This window comes from Vidua macroura, chromosome 16 (assembly GCF_024509145.1).
Source record: "Vidua macroura isolate BioBank_ID:100142 chromosome 16, ASM2450914v1, whole genome shotgun sequence".
Classification (NCBI taxonomy): Eukaryota; Metazoa; Chordata; class Aves; order Passeriformes; family Viduidae; genus Vidua; species Vidua macroura.
In genome coordinates, this window is record NC_071586.1 from 1,918,441 (window position 1) to 1,934,806 (window position 16,366).

The 16,366-nt window shown below is 62.8% G+C and overlaps 1 protein-coding gene across 2 annotated transcripts; it reads left to right on the forward strand.

The window, feature by feature from the left end:
• Window positions 1–249: 249 nt before the first annotated feature.
• Window positions 250–15,293, forward strand: FBXL16 (F-box and leucine rich repeat protein 16). Of its 2 annotated transcripts, XM_053992135.1 has the most exons (7): window positions 250–535; window positions 1,401–1,454; window positions 10,108–10,818; window positions 11,613–12,121; window positions 12,440–12,524; window positions 13,060–13,123; window positions 13,881–15,293. In XM_053992135.1, exons 3-7 carry the CDS (start codon window positions 10,123–10,125, stop codon window positions 14,027–14,029), a joined length of 1,503 nt encoding a protein of 500 aa, XP_053848110.1. In that variant the 5' UTR covers window positions 250–535; window positions 1,401–1,454; window positions 10,108–10,122; the 3' UTR covers window positions 14,030–15,293. The 2 variants fall into 2 exon arrangements, with proteins under 2 accessions (XP_053848110.1, XP_053848111.1); XM_053992136.1 differs by lacking the exon at window positions 250–535 and having other exon boundaries at window positions 1,157–1,454.
• Window positions 15,294–16,366: the final 1,073 nt, after the last annotated feature.

Here is a 16,366-nt window from a genome sequence, read left to right on the forward strand (position 1 = left end):
GGTGTGCTGAGGATGTGAGTGTGAGTGTGAGTGTGAGTGTGTGTACACAGTTTCCTCCCCCGAGCCCCCTCCCAGCTGCCAATGTGAAACCCAACCTGCCTTATAAATAATGGAAGCTGGAGGCAGGCAGCTCCCTCAGCCTCCCCAGGGCCAGCCGGGCACCGCGGCCGAGCCCAACCTGCTGCTCACATGGGGCCGTGCCAGGGGAAGGCAGAGGGGACAGGGTTAAATGTGGCTGCTCTCCAGTCTGGAGAGCAGTGGTGAAGCTGGGCCCAAGCTGGGGGGGCTGGGTGGGTGCTGAGCTGGGGGTGCTGGGACATGGGGGACAGCAGTGGGACAACCCCAGCAGGTCGCAGTGCCAGACGTGGCTTGGGCAGGTGATTCCCCCCAGCATGTGGGCACAGCCTGGCCTGGGTGCCTGCTGCCCCTGGGAGTGCTGTGCCCCAGGGGCTGTCAGCAGAGCCTGAGGTGGCTGCCGGGGTGAGCGGGGTCTGCAGCAGGATCTGCACCAGGATCTCCAGCATGCCATGCCCTGGTGGGGAGAGAGCCAGAGCAAGCATCCGTCTGTCCTTCCAGCCTTCCATCCATCCCTCCATTCAGCTTTCCAACCCTCCCTCCCTTCATTTCTCCATCCACCCCATCCCTCCATCCCTCCCTCAATCCCTCCAACCATGCCTCCATTTCTTCTTCCAACCCTCCATCCCTTCCTCTCACCATTCTTCCCTCCATTTCTTCATTCCTCCATCCTCTCCAACCCCTCCATCCTTATCTCTCCATGCTTCCCTCCATCCCTCCACCTCTTCATTCATCCTTCCACCCCTCCATTTCTCCCTCCAGCCCTCCCTGCATCTCTCCATTCTTCCCTCCATTTTTTCCATCCCTCCTTCGATCCTTCCACCTCTCCATCCCCCCTCCATCCTTCCATCCCTCCCTCCATCCCCCATCCTTCCACCCCTGCATTCCCCCACCCACCACCCCTCTCTCCCTGCACACCCAGCTGCCAGCCCAGCCCTGCCCGTACCCCCCCGCACCATTCCCCGTGTCCCGCACCCTCACCTCGCCTCTCCCGGTGCCGCTGCCGGTGCTTTCCCAGCGCGCTCCATTATCGCTGCCGGTGACCGTGTCCCTTTAACAGCCTCCGCTGGTGACACGCGTGTGCGTGTGTGCAAACGCGCGTGTGCGTGTGCTCCCAGCTCCCTGGGCTGGCTGGCAGCAGGGCCCCCCTTCTCCATCCCCCCGGATCCGGATCCGGCCCCATTCCCCCCCTCCACTCCCCGCTTATTTTTCCTGTTGTTTCGCGGGGTTGGGGCGGGGGCCGGGCGGGATCCGGCCCCTTTGCCAACGGGGATTTTTGGGGGGATTATTCGCCGTTTTCTTCCTGGTGGGATTTTTTGCTGCAGCCGAAAGAAGACGGGCACAAGGCATGGCATGAGCTTCGGGAGACAGGGCTGGAGGTAAGAGCCGCTCGGGAAAACCCTTTACGACACAAAGCCGGTGCCGGGGTCGATGCCGATGCCGGGGTCGGTGCCGGTGCCTGTTCCACCGGTACCGATACCGGCACCGGCACCGGCACCGCAGCCACCCCCAGCCGCATCCCGCATCATGGAGCCGCGTTATATAACGGCAGCGGAGCCGGCCCGGCCCCGGGGCTCCCGGTCCGGTGGCCCCCCCTCCGCCCCCGCCTCCCGGTAGCTCAGCAGAGGATGGTGGTCGGTGTGACCCTCCCCCGCCCCAGTGATGCTGCCCCCTCCGCCCCCTTGGTTTGGGGAGGGGGGGATGTGGGGGGTGAGGCGATGTGTTGTGTGTCCCCCCCCCGCCCCAGCATGGCCGGGCATCAGCGGGTGGGTAAAGGCAGGGAAAAGGGGGGATCAGGTGGATCCCGCGGGATGCAGGGCTGCTCTGGGATGGAGGTGTAAAGGGATATCGCTGTAAGGACACGGTCGCCCCAGTGTGGGGCTGATGCTTGCCCCCTTCCACCTCTGCTGCCTGCCTCTAAAATTCTTCTTGTCCTCCCTGGTGGCACCACTGGCATCCCCAACGCTGCATTCAAACACCCAAACACCCCAAAACCTCGGTGTGGCTTTCTGTGGACACAGGGTGACACCAGCCAAGGGATGGGGGGACAGGGACAGCCTCCCCCATTCCCAGAGCCCAGGGATGGAGGAAGGGGAAGGCCCTGGCTGGGATGGGGCCGAGGGGGCTGAGCTCCACAGCAGGGTCCTGCAGACCAGCATGGGGCCATGGATCTCCCATCAGTCCACGATGGGAACATGGAGTTTGTTTTGGTGGGGCAGAAGATGGGGACGGGCAGAGGGATCAGTACATGGGGTTGGGGACCAGGCAGAGTCGACCCCATGGAATGGCTGGGGCTGAGCATGGCTGGGGGAAACTGAGGCACGGGGTTCTGGCAGCAACCAGCTAGATACCGCCAAGATCTTGGCCATGTGGGGGTCCAGGGGTGCCATGGGGTTGAGGTACTGGGCTGAGGTAGCTCTGACTCTCAAGCATCTGCTGGTGCTGGTGGGACGTGGCAGTGCCTGGGCAGGGAAGGCCGGAGCGTGGCAGTTCCTGCAGCGCAGATTCTCCTGGCAGACCCTCTCCATGCCCACCCTCTGCCCAGGGTCTGGGGGGTCTCGGGGCCCCTGCACAGCACCCCGAGGGGCTTAGCATGCAGCAGGCTGGGCGCAGCGGGCACAGAGCGAGCACCGTGCCATGCTGGCATCTCCCCTCCTCTGGAAGCTGGGTGCTGATTTCACTCCGGCTACCAGGAAGAGGGAGGGAGGTGGCTTTGGAGTGGGGAGGACTCTCTCAAGCATCCATTTTTAATGAGCTAGATATCTATTTTTCCCCGAACTGGCTTCCCCCACATCGATCCCTTTGCCTGCTCCCCTCCCCGTGCCAGCAGCTCCACGGCAAAGGGGAGCAGCAGGACAAGCACCCCTGGCAGTGGGACCCTCCTGCCTCCCCAGAGTCCTGGGGAAGGAGTGACCCTCACTTGGGCCAGGGTAAGGTGAGAGTGGGGAAAGGATTCCCTTGTCCCCTCCAGTGGGGTCACAGCCATGTTGACCATCCTGTGGGGAGGTGGCCAGACAGAAGGACAACTGGAGTGGGAGCACTTTGAGTTTGGAGGTTGGATCCTGCCCCTCTGCTCTGCAGATTTAAGCTCTGCCTAGCTCAGCATCTGGCAGCTCCATGGCAAAGCCACATCGTCCTGCCTGTGGCTGTGTCCCCATCTCCGATCTCCTACTGCTCCCAGCAGTGCCTGTGCAGAAGAAGCCGCACCCGGAGAGGGGAGAGGGAATTTGGGAGGCGAGTGGGTGCTGCTGGTGTGGGAGGGAGCAGGATTGGGTGTGCAGGCGAGCAGAGCTCCTTGGCAGCATCCCACCCCCTCCCAACCTCTGCCCACCTGCCACGGGGACCAGCCACGTGTGCTGGGTGCTCCAGGGCTGGCAGCTCATGGGAGGAGCTCAGGGCTGAAGAGGAGAGTGTTTGGGGAGGGCACAGTCCAGCAGAAGCTGTTTCTCCAGGGTTTCTCCCTGCTGGGGGGGTGATCCCTGCCCAGCTCTTGGACAAGGGAAGCGGGAGGCCAGGCGCTTGTGCTGGGAGCAGGATCAGGATGGTGCCTGATGGTTTTTGGAGCCTGTGCTGACATTTAGCACCCACAGCGCACCTAATCAAGGAGTGCCATGGCTGGACACTGCCTGGCCTGGTGTCCCACCAGCCTCATGCCAAGGGCCCCTGCTTTACCCCAACCCCAGCTCCCAGCCAGACCCCAGAACCCAGGGGCAAAGGGGCATCAGTGCTTGTGTGGCTGTCACTGTGTCTGGAGGGATGAAGGGTTTGGGGAGGCACAAGTCCCAGCAGCACCTGAGGAGCACATCCACATCCTGCGCTTGGAGAAAGCTCTCCTGGCTCCTCAGGGGATCTTGCATTTCACCCCTTCCTGGGCCCAGGAGGGGCAGAGGGAAGGGCTTGGGGCACACTGGGAGCTGTTATTGGGCTCTGACTGGGCTTGTAGTGAGAGGAGGCCAGGCTGGGTAGGATCCAGCACACAAGGAGCTGCTCCCTCTTCTCCTTGCCTCGGTCAGTGGGGAGCAAGCTTGGCTTAAGCACAAACATCCTTCCATGGTGTGAGAGTGAAGATCTCTGGAGGAGGCTGGAAGGGAAGGGAGCAGGGGTCCAGCTCTGCCCTAGACCTGTCCCTCCTGTACTCCTTTTGAGTGGGGAATTCCTCCCAAGGGGACAAGGGGCTGCCTGGAAAAAGGAGAGATGTCAGAATTTGCTGTCTCTGGGAGAAGGGGGTTTAGCAGAGAAGCTGAAAGCTGCTGCAGGAGGGGCTTGGTGGTCAGAGGGAACCCTGTTGGGAGGAAGTTTCGCTTGGCCAGGCTTGGGGCTGGAGGTCTGCCTCCCCCATGCTGAGGGCTGGGGGACAGGAGCTGCATCTCCCAGTGCTCCCAGTGCTCCCAGTTCTCTCAGCAAAGCCCAAAGCGGTGGGGACCTGAGCAGAGCTCGGTGCTGGCACCTCAGCCAGCTTTTCCCACCAACCTGGGGATGGGGCTGACCCTGCAAAGCCTGAGCCTGACCTTTGGGAAGGCTGTGGGACCTGAGAGATTGCAGTGCTGGGGGTTCCTATCATGACAGCTCCTCTGCTTGGCCATGAGCTGCAATTCCCAGCTGGATTCACCAGCTTGCCGGGCACTGAGAGCAGCCCCCAGCAATGGGACTCAAACCAGTCATTTCCCAGCCCCTCCTAAGCCTCTTTGTCCACTGCGAGGTGGGATGAGCGCCTTGGCACTGTTGGGAGCTATCAAGGGAGCGGGAAAGCTGCTCTCAGCCCTTAGGTCTCCCCAGGAGCTCTCAGGACAGCCCCAGGAGGGAGTTTCCCAGCTCCCATCACACAAACACCAGGTCTCCAGGGCCAGGTGGAGAGGCAAGGCCCTTCCCCACCCTGAATTCCTGGATTGTGCAGCAAGGAAAAGATAGCACTGAGTTTGGAGCTGTGCTCCGAGCCTCTGTCCCAGCTCACCCATGTGAGTGCCAAGGCTGGAGCACAAATCCACCTGTGCACACACACACAGACAGGTACAGCATCTCCCTACCCAAACACAACCACTGCCCTCCATCTCCGGGGGAGCCAGTGGCTCCTCCAGAGCCTTCAGTGGCTCCTCTGCATTGCTGGGGTGACCCAAGCCCTCTGAAGAGACCCAGCCTCGGGGCTGGGTGCTGGCACGCTGCTCACAGCACGGGCAATGTTCCGATCCAGCGGGATCAGAGCCGGAGGCAGCTGCACACCGCGGAGCTCTGCGGCGGGATGTCTTCATCGCTGCCATGTGCTCGGGCGGCAGCTTCAGCCCCCGGGCAAAGCCCGCCTGGCCTCGCTGCCGGCCGGGGCCACCGCGCGGGGCCGGGGGAGCCTCGGGAAGCTCATCCCTTCAGGAGTGCCGGACAAAAGGCTCGGCTGCGTGCTCCGCCACAGCACTCCGTGTCGGGTGTGTTTTCTCCGCCTGTGGAGCAACTTGATTTGCTGCATTAGTAAAAATAGACGGGCTAATGAATTCAGCTGATGCAACCCCGGGCGCGCGTGCACGCGGCGGCTCCAGCTGCGCGTGTGTGAGTGTGAGTGTGAGTGTGAATGTGAGTGTGAATGTGAGTGTGAGAGTGAGAGTGTGAGAGTGTGAGTGCGAGTGTGTGACTGTGAGTGTGATGTGAGTATGTGAATGTGTGAGTGTGTGTGAATGTGTGAGTGTGCGAGTGTGTGAGTGAGTGTATGAATGTGTGTGAGAGTGTGAGTGTGAGTGTGTATGTGAGAGTGTGTGAGTGTGTGAGTGTGCGAGTGTGTGAGTGTGTGAGTGTGAGTGTGAGTGTGAGTGTGAGCCGCGGCTTGTGCCAGGGCACCCCCACGCTCCCCGCGGGCTGTGCGGCCCCCCGTGTGCGTGTCTACCCCCCCGTGGGTGTGTGAGTGTGAGCAGGCAGCGATGGCTGCTCGCTCTGCACGGCTCTGCCACCTGAAACCCTTCGGCAGCAGCTCTGGATCCTGGCAGGGCGATAACAAGGCTCCGAGGCGGGCTGGGGGCAGCAGTGGGGGCTGCAGGGACCCGCTGGGGTGACAGCAGGGTCTCACGGGGACTTTGTGGGGCAGTCACGGATTCTCTCTGGGATCTGCTGGGGCAGTAGCAGATCTGCCTGCTGGCTTGTAGTAGGATCTCTTTGGAGGATCTGTTGGGGCAATACTGGATCTTCACAGAGCCCTGGATGTAGGTTCCCTTACAAGGACCTGGTGCGGCAGGAGTGGATCCTCCCAGGGCCCGGCGCGACAGGGCCGCGTGCTGGCGGGGACACGAGCGCGGGTCCTTGCGGAGCGCCGCTGTCCGCGGTGCTGAGCGGGGCCGCTGTCCGCGGTGCTGACCGGGGCCGCTGTCCGCGGTGCTGACCGGGGCCGCTGTCCGCGGTGCTGACCCATCAGGGCCGGGATCCCGGGGGCTCCCACGCTGGACAGTCCGGGATCTCCCTTGGCCTCCGGTCTGGCTGTCCCAGAGCTCAGCCCCGATCCCTGCTGCAGCAGGATAACTGTCCGATCCAGGAGCCAGGGATCTCCCAGGCAATGCACTAGCAGGGTGGCTGATGGCCCTGCCCGTGTCTTAAGGCCCTCATCCCTCCTCACTACCACGTGGAGATAGTAAACTCGCCAACAGGTTGAGCAAGCTCTGCCTTCCTGGCAGTTTCCATCCCGTTCATCCCAGCATCCTCATTGTCTGTGCAATGTTTGTGGTGACAGGCTCTCAGACCCTGGCTTTCTTCTCTCTCCCTGCGTCAAATCCACCCCCCACCGCTGCATCATCACTTACCGTGGGTGACAAACCCCTCCAAACCTCTCTGTCAGTGACGTATCCTGTGAAATGTGCACCCTGGAGTGGATCCGGGAGGCTGGAGGGCTTTGACCTTTGCTTTTGTCAGGTTTTCTCTCACTGGGCTGGGAGCTGGCACTCCACTGCTAGAAAACGCTTCCCCGTGAGAGAGAAAAGGGGGGCTGAGACAGAGGGGGCTGCAAATCTGGGCCCATCCTGTGGGACCCCAGAGCAAGGATGGTTGCACCAAGTGCTGAACAATCCTGATGATGATGGTGTGCTTGGTCCAGTCATGCAATCTGTAAACAGTGAGACGACAGGGAGAAGGGAAAGGGACAAATCTCTGCTCTCCTGCTGCTTTGCAGTGGCCAAAAAGCATATGGAGGTGTTCATGGAACTGCTGGAATATGTGGGAGGGTCTATGTTGACACCTCCAAGGCAGACAGCTTTGGGTTTGCCTGTCCATCCGCTGTCCCTGGGTGGGAGTGTCTGGGGAGGCGCAGGGTGAGCTCTGGGTGTCCCTGCACTCAGCAGCTCTGACCTCCAGGGGCTGTGGGAGCTGCACTTTGGACATCAGAGCAATGTGGCCTCAGCCCTGGGCTGCAGGCCGGGTCTTTCCTGTGGCACAGGAGGGCAGATGCCAGCACTGCCCCTTGCTGCCAGAGACAGCAGCTATTGGACCCACTCCCCTCCCAGCCCGTGCCCACAGCCCACCTTCTCCACACTGGGGTCTTTCCCCAAGCACAATTCCATGCCTAGGCGTGGTAGGAGCACCCAAATTCTTCCCAGCTCATCTCCCCGGAGAGAAATGCCTGCCTGGCTTCCCCCCACCGCTGCCCAGATCCTCCTGTGCCCAGAGGCTCGACTCTCTGTTCATCTTTCAATTTGAAGTGACTTCCAACTCACTCAAGGTTCGGGATTTCTGTGCTCTGTTCAGGCAGCCTGAGCTCCCTGGGCTGTGGTCCTGGCTCAGCTTTCCAAGGAAAGCTGCTGAACCCCCTGAGCCCCCCTGAACCCCCCTGAGCCCCCCTGAGCCTCCCTGAGCTCGGCTCAGGGACCAGCCGAGTTCCGAGCTGCTTGGATGCCGTGCCAAAATCTCCTGCTGGCTGCATGTGAGTCCAGCGACTTGTCAGCATCTGTCTCCTCCTGTGACTGTCCCCTTGGGCTCCCGAGGCCCAGGGCTGCCCCTCTGCCACCACCTGCCCTCTCCCCGGGGCCAGCCAGCATTCCCAGCGGCTCTGGCTGCGGGCTCGGTGCCGCAGGGACAGCTTCTCCGCGCCACCTGCTAATTGTCTATTTGGATTGGTGCTCTGTGAGACACCCCGGTGCACGTTCTGTTTACTTCCCTAATTGCTGCCAAGCACCGAGCCGCTGGTTTCAAGTTTCTCTCTTCTCTCCCCTCCCCTTCTCCTGCTTTCAAGCGAATTTAACACATGTCCAAGCATCGGCGGCCCAGCTGCGCTGTCGGGCAGCGTGAGCGGAGGCAGCAGCGGCTGCATCCGAGCCGGGAGCGGCGCCAGACTGTCTGCACAGGGCTGGGCTCGTCCCCGGAGGCTGGATCTCGGCGGGACGCTGCCACCGAGCCGGGCTGTCTGCGGCACCTCCGCTCGCACCACGGCAGAGGCTGCGGCAGCTCCCACCAGCCCCGTCCCACGGCCCCGCTGCGCCCGGAACGGTGTCCTCGGGAGGCGCCGTGTGCCGTGCATCCCGCGCGTTCTCCAGATGTGCCACCGGCATCTGACTGCGCTTCTGAGCTCTTTTTGGGGTGGCTGCTCCCTCCCTGGCTGCTCCAGGAGAGCTGGATGAGGCCGGGCATGCTGTGAGAGTGAAAGGGATGGGCAGCAGGGGGACCGGGCTGCATCCTGCTTCCAGGCTCGGGGACCACGGAGCTTGGCCATGAGCAGGCTACTCTTCTCTCAGGGCCCCTCCACCAGGGCTTGACGTTCTCCATCCCAAATCAAGCAGCTATAATAATTCCCTTGCTTTAATCTCGGGTCTGGGAAGAGCTGGCAGGCAAGAAGGTCCTCAGCTCCTGTCACTGATGGATGGATGTGCCAACCACCCCTTGGGGCTTCAGGGCCAGCTCCCTGTGCCCTGCTCCATGCACTGGAAGCTCTATGCATTCCCGTGCTTCAGCTCCTAGTGACCCCAGGGGCTGCCAGGATCAGCTTTTTTGGCAGGGTTTGGCATGGCATTGGCACGCGGGCTGCGGGCAGGGCAGGCAGCAGTCGGGCAGGGCCCTGTGCCAGGCCCTGGCTGGGCAGGGGGAGGGGGCTGAGCCCCCATCAATAATTCACCTCCATATTTATAGAGGGAAATGCGTTGAATAATGGATGGCGGGCACGGCGGGGCCGTTGGGAAGCTCGGCCTTGCTGCCACTGCAATATTTATTGGCCCGGTTTGCCGGGTGCTGCCTCGAGGCTCCACAAAGATCGGCGGCGCTACGGCTGGCACAGGCTCACTGCTGAGTGCTTGGCTGGCACGGTGGGCACAGGCAGCTCTGCTCCTCTGTCTCTGCCCGCTCCCCTCCACAAAAATGCACTGGGGGTTGGAGCCCCTCTGCTCTGGAGCCAGGCTGGGAGAGCTGGGGGTGTTCACCTGGAGAAGAGAAGGCTCCAGGGAGAGCTCAGAGCCCCTTGCAGGGCCTAAAGGGGCTCCAGGAGAGCTGGAGAGGGACTGGGGACAAGGGATGGAGGGACAGGACACAGGGAATAGCTTCCACTGCCAGAGGGCAGGGGTGGATGGGATATTGGGAAGGAATTGTTCCCTGGCAGGGTGGGCAGGACCTGGCACAGGGTGCCAGAGCAGCTGTGGCTGCCCCTGGATCCCTGGAAGTGTCCAAGGCCAGGCTGGAGCAACCTGGGACAGTGGAAGGTGTCCCTGCCCACGGCATGGATGTGGAATGAGACAGGCTTGGAGGTCCCTTCCAATGCAAACCAGTCTGTGGCTCCTTCTCTGTCTGCCATCAGCCATGCTGGATTCTAGGCTCAGAATTCTCCCTGTGAATGACCAGGGAGAAATCCCCATCCATCCCTCATCACAGGGGACACCAGGGCCATGCAGCTTCTGGGAGGACCCTGCTCTGTGTCCCGGACATGTCCCCTCTGTGGCTGTGTCCTGCAGCCCTGCACCACCTGGTCCCATGTGCCACCCTGCTCAGGGCCCCCAGGATCTCCCCCTCCACTGGTGCCACCACCTCCCCCAGCCATGGCCATCCCCCCCAGCAGACCCACAGCCCTCATCCCACACCCCTGTGTTACAGAGAGACCTGTGGAAGATGTCGAACCCGAGAAACGGCGACACCAAGCCCCCATGTTTGCCCCGCAATGGACTGGTGAAGATCCCCACGCAACCCAACGGCCTCGGCTCCGCCAGCATCACCAAAGGCACCCCTGCCGTGAAAAACCGCCTGTGCCAGCCTTCCTCCGTGCCTGCCATCCTCAGCCCGGCCTTAGCCCACCGCAGCGACCTGCCCATCCCCAGCCTGGCCTCCCCGCTCTCCTTGGCCACCCTGGCCAGCGTCTCCTCTCCTCCTGGCGCTTCCTTGGTGGGACTGAACACGAGCGAAGGCTCGGAGCAGCCCTCTCCAGAGCGGCTGCCAGGCTCGCCCTCGGAAAGGCAGCTGGCCGTGGACGAGAAGATCCTTAACCGCTTGTTCTGGTACTTTTCGGCGTGCGAGAAGTGCGTGCTGGCGCAGGTGTGCAAGGCATGGCGGCGGGTGCTCTACCAGCCCAAGTTCTGGGTGGGCTTGACGCCCGTCCTGCACACCAAAGAGCTCTACAACATCCTGCCTGGTGGAGAGAAGGAGTTCGTCAGCCTGCAGGGCTTCGCCGTCCGCGGCTTCGACGGCTTCTGCCTCGTGGGCGTCTCTGACCTGGACATTTGTGAGTTCATTGACAACTACCCCCTCTCCAAGAAGGGGGTCAAGTCCATGAGCCTTAAGAGGTCGACCATCACAGATGCAGGGTTGGAGGTAGGTGACCCTGCTGAAGTGACCGGGGTGGCTGAGATGTGCTGGTGGCGGGTCAGTCCTGGTGGCCTTGGGGACACACACATGGGCAGAGCTTTCAGTGGTCACAGTGAAGGAGCAGGCAGGTGGCATGGCCACCCCACAGGTGCTGGCAGCACGGGGAGGCCCTGCCTGTGGCTTGGGCAGTGGGATGGGTGCAGCCCATGCAGGGTCAGGGGACTGTTGGGGTTTCATCCCTGCTGCCTGTGGGTGCTGCCAGGAAGACAGGGCCAGGTGAGGTGGCTGTGCTGCTGGGCGGTGATGTGGCAGTGGGTGACAAGCTCTGGGAACAGGACATTCCTGCTTGGCTGGCTGCTCCCCAGCAAGGAGGTCACCTAAGCAAGGGGCTGAGGGTCAGATAGAGTTGGGGCAATTCAGGGGGCTAGGCAAGGTCCCCACTAAGATCCTTGCCCTGTGCCATGGCCAAACACAGCACCAGCTGCTCCGTGGGCACATCTCACCTGAGCAGTTCCTGTGCTGGGAGCGGGTATCAATCCCAACCCTGCCAGCAGCACCTGGGGCAGTGCTGGGGCTGCACCCAGGGGTCCCTGCCTGTCCCCTCCCATTCCCCACTGATGCTAGCATGTCCTAAGGCAGGCATTGAACCCATGCCAAGGAGGTCCCAGGGAGAAGACTGGACCCAGGCAAGTCTGGGAGCAGTGGGAAGAGCCACGCAGAGCGAGCCGGGGCAGGGGCACAAGGACGCACAAGGGTGGGTGGCAGTGCCTGGCATGGCCTGACCCCCTGCCCCTCGGCAGGTGATGCTGGAGCAGATGCAGGGCGTGGTGCGGCTGGAGCTGTCGGGCTGCAACGACTTCACGGAGGCTGGGCTGTGGTCCAGCCTCAACGCCCGCATCACGGCGCTGAGCGTCAGCGACTGCATCAACGTGGCCGACGACGCCATCGCCGCCATCTCGCAGCTCCTGCCCAACCTCACCGAGCTCAACCTGCAAGCCTACCACGTGACGGACACGGCGCTCGCCTACTTCACCGCCAAGCAGGGCTACACCACCCACACCCTGCGCCTCAACTCCTGCTGGGAGATCACCAACCATGGCGTGGTCAACATGGTCCACAGCCTGCCCAACCTGAGCGTCCTCAGCCTCTCGGGCTGCTCCAAGGTGACGGACGACGGCGTGGAGCTGGTGGCTGAGAACCTGCGGAAGCTGCGCAGCCTCGACCTGTCCTGGTGCCCCCGCATCACCGACATGGCCCTGGAGTACATTGCCTGCGACCTGCACAAGCTGGAGGAGCTGGTGCTTGACAGGTAAAGGGCTGTGCTGAGCCGTGCTGTGCCATGCCAAGCCATGCCATGCCATGTTGAGCCATGCCAGGCCATGCCATGCCATGCTAAGCTATGCCAAGCCATGCCAAGTCATGCCATACCATGCTGAGCCATGCCGTGCATGCCACGCCGTGCCATGCCGTGCCAAGCTGTGCTGTGCCATGTCACCCCATGACAAACCATGCTGTGCCAAGCCGTGCCATGCTGAGCCATGCTGGAAGCAGAGGGTGCAGCATGGGGGCCATGGTTTGGGGACACCCATGGGTGACCAGCTGGCCCTGACACCCCGTGTCCCGGCAGGTGCGTGCGGATCACCGACACTGGCCTCAGCTACCTGTCCACCATGTCATCCCTGCGGAGCCTTTACCTGCGCTGGTGCTGCCAGGTAGGTGTGGAACATGGCTGTGCCCGTCCTGGCTCGGCACGGCAGAGAGGGCATGGTGGCACCTCCCTGGGGATGGGCCATGAGCTCAGGGCGGGCTCCCGGGGCTGGCTGAAGACCCCAAGACTTGGTGCCAGAAAGCAGAGAGCTCCTGTGAGCTCAGCAGGACTCAGCCCTGGCACCCTGACCCTGCATCCTTGCCCCAGCACCAGTATCCCCAGAGCCGGTACCTGCTGCAGGCTCCCTGCCCTGGCTCCCTGCTCCCTGTTGCACAGCCCAGACCCAGTACCCTGGCCCTGCACCCAGAATCCTGCCCCAGCATCCTGCTGCAACATCCCACATCCTGCTCAGGCTCCCCTCCCCAGCACCCAGCTCCCTGCAGCCTGTCCCATCACAGGGCCAGCACACTGCCCCAGCACCCAGCTTCAGGTTCCCAGCCCTGGCACCAGTTCCCTACCCAAGCTTGGCAATGCTGAGCCCTGGTGCTGTGGCTGTCCCCACTGTCCCCTGCTCATCTCCATCCCATCTTCTTTTCCAGGTGCAGGATTTTGGCCTGAAGCACCTGCTGGGCATGGGCAGCCTGCGCCTCCTCTCACTGGCTGGTGAGACCTTGACCCCCTACCAGGGACCGGAGACCCCACAGGGCTGGGGAGGCACAGGACATGGGGACAGAGAGAGCCCTGGGGACAGCCAGCATCCCCCCAAGCCAGCAGGCACCTGCACCCAGCCCAGCCTGTGGGGAAAGATGCACGGCTGGGCTCTTGGGGTGCTGTGTTTTTTGGGGTGGTGGTGTTTTGGGAGCTGTTTTTGTAATTCAAGTTTTCTGGGGTGTTGGTTTTTGAGGAGCTGTTCTACGGGGCACTGTTTTTTGGGATGCTTTAATTTTTTTTTTTTATTTTAATACTGGTGCTTTGAGATGTTGCGTTTTTAGGCTGACCTTGGGGTGCAGGTGTTTTGGAGCACTATTCTTTAGCATGCTGGTTTTCTGGGTTCCAGTGGGGTTTTTTTGGGTGCTAATTTCGATGGTCTTGGTATTTTGGGGTGCTGGTGCTTTAAAGTACTGGCTTTTGTGTGCATTTTTGTGTGCGTTTTTGAGTGCTGGATTCTTTGGACGCTGATATTTTGAGTGATTTTTGAACTGCTAGGGGTTTTGGGGTATTTTTTTTTAGCATGCTGTTTTTTTGGGTTCTGTCCTTTGGGTGTGGTGAGTTTTGAGGTGCTGGGATTTTGAGGTCTTGATCCTTTGGTCATGTCTGGGAGGATTTTGATGTTTTGGTATGCCAGTGCCTTTGAGATGCTATTTTTTGGGATGCTATTTTTTGGGGTTCTGGGCTGACAGTGCACCCTGTCCCCTTGCAGGCTGCCCCTTGCTGACCACCACGGGGCTGTCGGGGCTGGTGCAGCTGCAGGAGCTGGAGGAGCTGGAACTCACCAACTGCCCCGGGGCCACCCCGGAGCTCTTCAAGTACTTCTCCCAGCACCTCCCGTGCTGCATGGTGATCGAGTAGCGCCGGACCCGGCCCACCCCGCGCCCACCCCGGCCGCCATCGCCCACCCCATCTCCCTCCGGCTGCTGGGGGATTCGAGAGACGCCCCCGATTCCAACCGAGCCCGGACATCCCCCGCATCGACGCCCCCGAGGGACGCGGGGCTCCGGGGGGAGATGGGGGCAGGCGTCGCCCCCGGCCGGAGCCCCCCGGGTACCATGTAAATTCCCCCCACGCCGCCGCCATCGCCCGTGCTCCTCCCGGTGTCCTGCCAATCCCTTCCGGACAGACGAACGGACATCATGGAAGCCCAAAGTGGGAAGGCGACGCTGTGTGACCCCCCCCGGCCGCATCCTGCTCCCCCCGCCCCGGTGCCGAGCGGGCACACGGCCCCGCCACCAAGGATGCTCCTGGGGACCAAAGGATGCTCCCAGGGATGGGCCAGAGGAGGATGCTTATTTTTGGGTGGCGGCGGAGGCTGGATGGGTCCCCTCAGGCCCCTGGAGCGGGGCACCGAGCTCACCCCCCACCTCCCCGTGCTGCGTGTCCCCTGCAGCCCCCAGCCCCGCCTTTGGGGCACTTTCTCCTGGTGAATAGGATGTCCCTCTCCGCCCGCCCGCCGCCCTCGCATGCTCGCTTGCTTCAGTCTCGTGCTACGGCAGGTTTCGGGGTACCCGGGGGGACGGTGACAAGTGACAGCCCCACTGAGCCCCTCCACGCGGCTTCGCCCCGGCCGGGTCCTGCCCCGGAAGCCGGGCTCCCCTGGCGAGCACCCCCGCCGCCCTGGGGACCCCACTGCACCCCGCGGGGCTGTGGGGTGATGCCACCGCCGAGGAGCGACCCATCCGTCTGGGATGGGACATCCCGGGGGACCAGGGCCGGGTCTGAGCCACCGCGGCGACACCGGCAGCGCAGAGAGACCACAGGACGTGGCACCCAGGACACACTGCCACCGCCACCGCTCTTCCAGCTGAAAAGCCATCGCCTCGATGCCAGCGGCAAGCGGGGCACCGGGGGGACCCCTGGGCTGCGCCGAGATGGGACCGAGCCGGCGCGGGGCTGGGGTGCCCACGGGGACCCAGCGCGGGAGGGGCTCCGTGACCCCCCCGCGGCATTGCCCGCTGCCACAGCAGCCGTGGGAGGAATTGGGCATGGATACGGACACGGACATGGGCACGGACACGGGATGGGCACGGACACGGACACGGACACGGACACGCTTTCGGTTTGTTTTGCCTTTGTACCGGCCGGGAAGGAACTGCTGCACCAACTGCCGCCTCCGCTCCCTGCTTTGTCCGAAACGCCCCTTTCTGACCCCAAAACGGCACAAAGTGGCCCTGGAAGGGGTTTTGGGAGTCCCCGGGGCTGCGGGACAGTGTGGCATTGCTGGGGCTTGGAGCTCCCCGGCACGGGGGTGGAGGGCTGCCTGCACCCCCAAACCCAGCAGTGTCCCTGGGCACGGGAGCCAGGCAGGACAGCGGCACGCAGGGGGTCCTGCAGGTGACAGCAGCAGTTTTGGGGTGCTATAGCCCTGCACAAGCCCCTGGTCCCAGGTTACACTGACGGCCCCAGCACGGCCACCATACCCTCCCCTGCACCCCCATGGCAGTGGCCCCCATACCCCCTGCACCCCTACTCCCCTGTGCACCCCTATATCCCTCCAGTGCATCTGTACACCACCAATGCAGCCCATTTCCTCTCGGCACCCCCAGTTCCCACCCCGCAGCCTGACCCACAAGGCTCCCACAGACCCCCAGTTATCCCCTTGCTTCCCCATCCCCCATGCACCCACATCCCTCTGGCACCCCCAATCCCCTGGACCCCACATCTCCCCGTCACCCCCCAAATGCACACCCCCACGGCAGTGTGCCCCAAGCCCCCCAGTGCACCCACACACCCCTGTGCACCCCTGTAACACTCCAGCTCACGCCTACACCCTCAATGCCCCTCATATCCCCTCGGCACCCCCATTTCCCACCCTGATCCCTAATGCACCCCACATCCCTCTAAACCCCGTTTTCTCCCTGTCCCTCTGGGGTGCACCTCTGGCATGCCCGTTCCCCCCGCATCCCACATCTCCCTGACATTCCCATCCCCGATACACCCCGAACCCCCTGGTGCTCTCTCCTCCTGCACCCCCAGTCCCCAGTACAGCTCCTATCCCTCCCACTTCATCCCAGCGAACCCCCACTCCCAGCGCACCCCACGTCCCTCCGGCAGCCCCGCCAAGGCACCCTGTACAGTCCAATACCCGTTTATCCCCTCGCACCGCATTCCCAGGGCGCCCCACGTCCCTGTGGCGCCCCGCACCCCGCACTGCCCCGAACCCCAAGGCTCGGTGCCCGCCTTGTCCCCGCG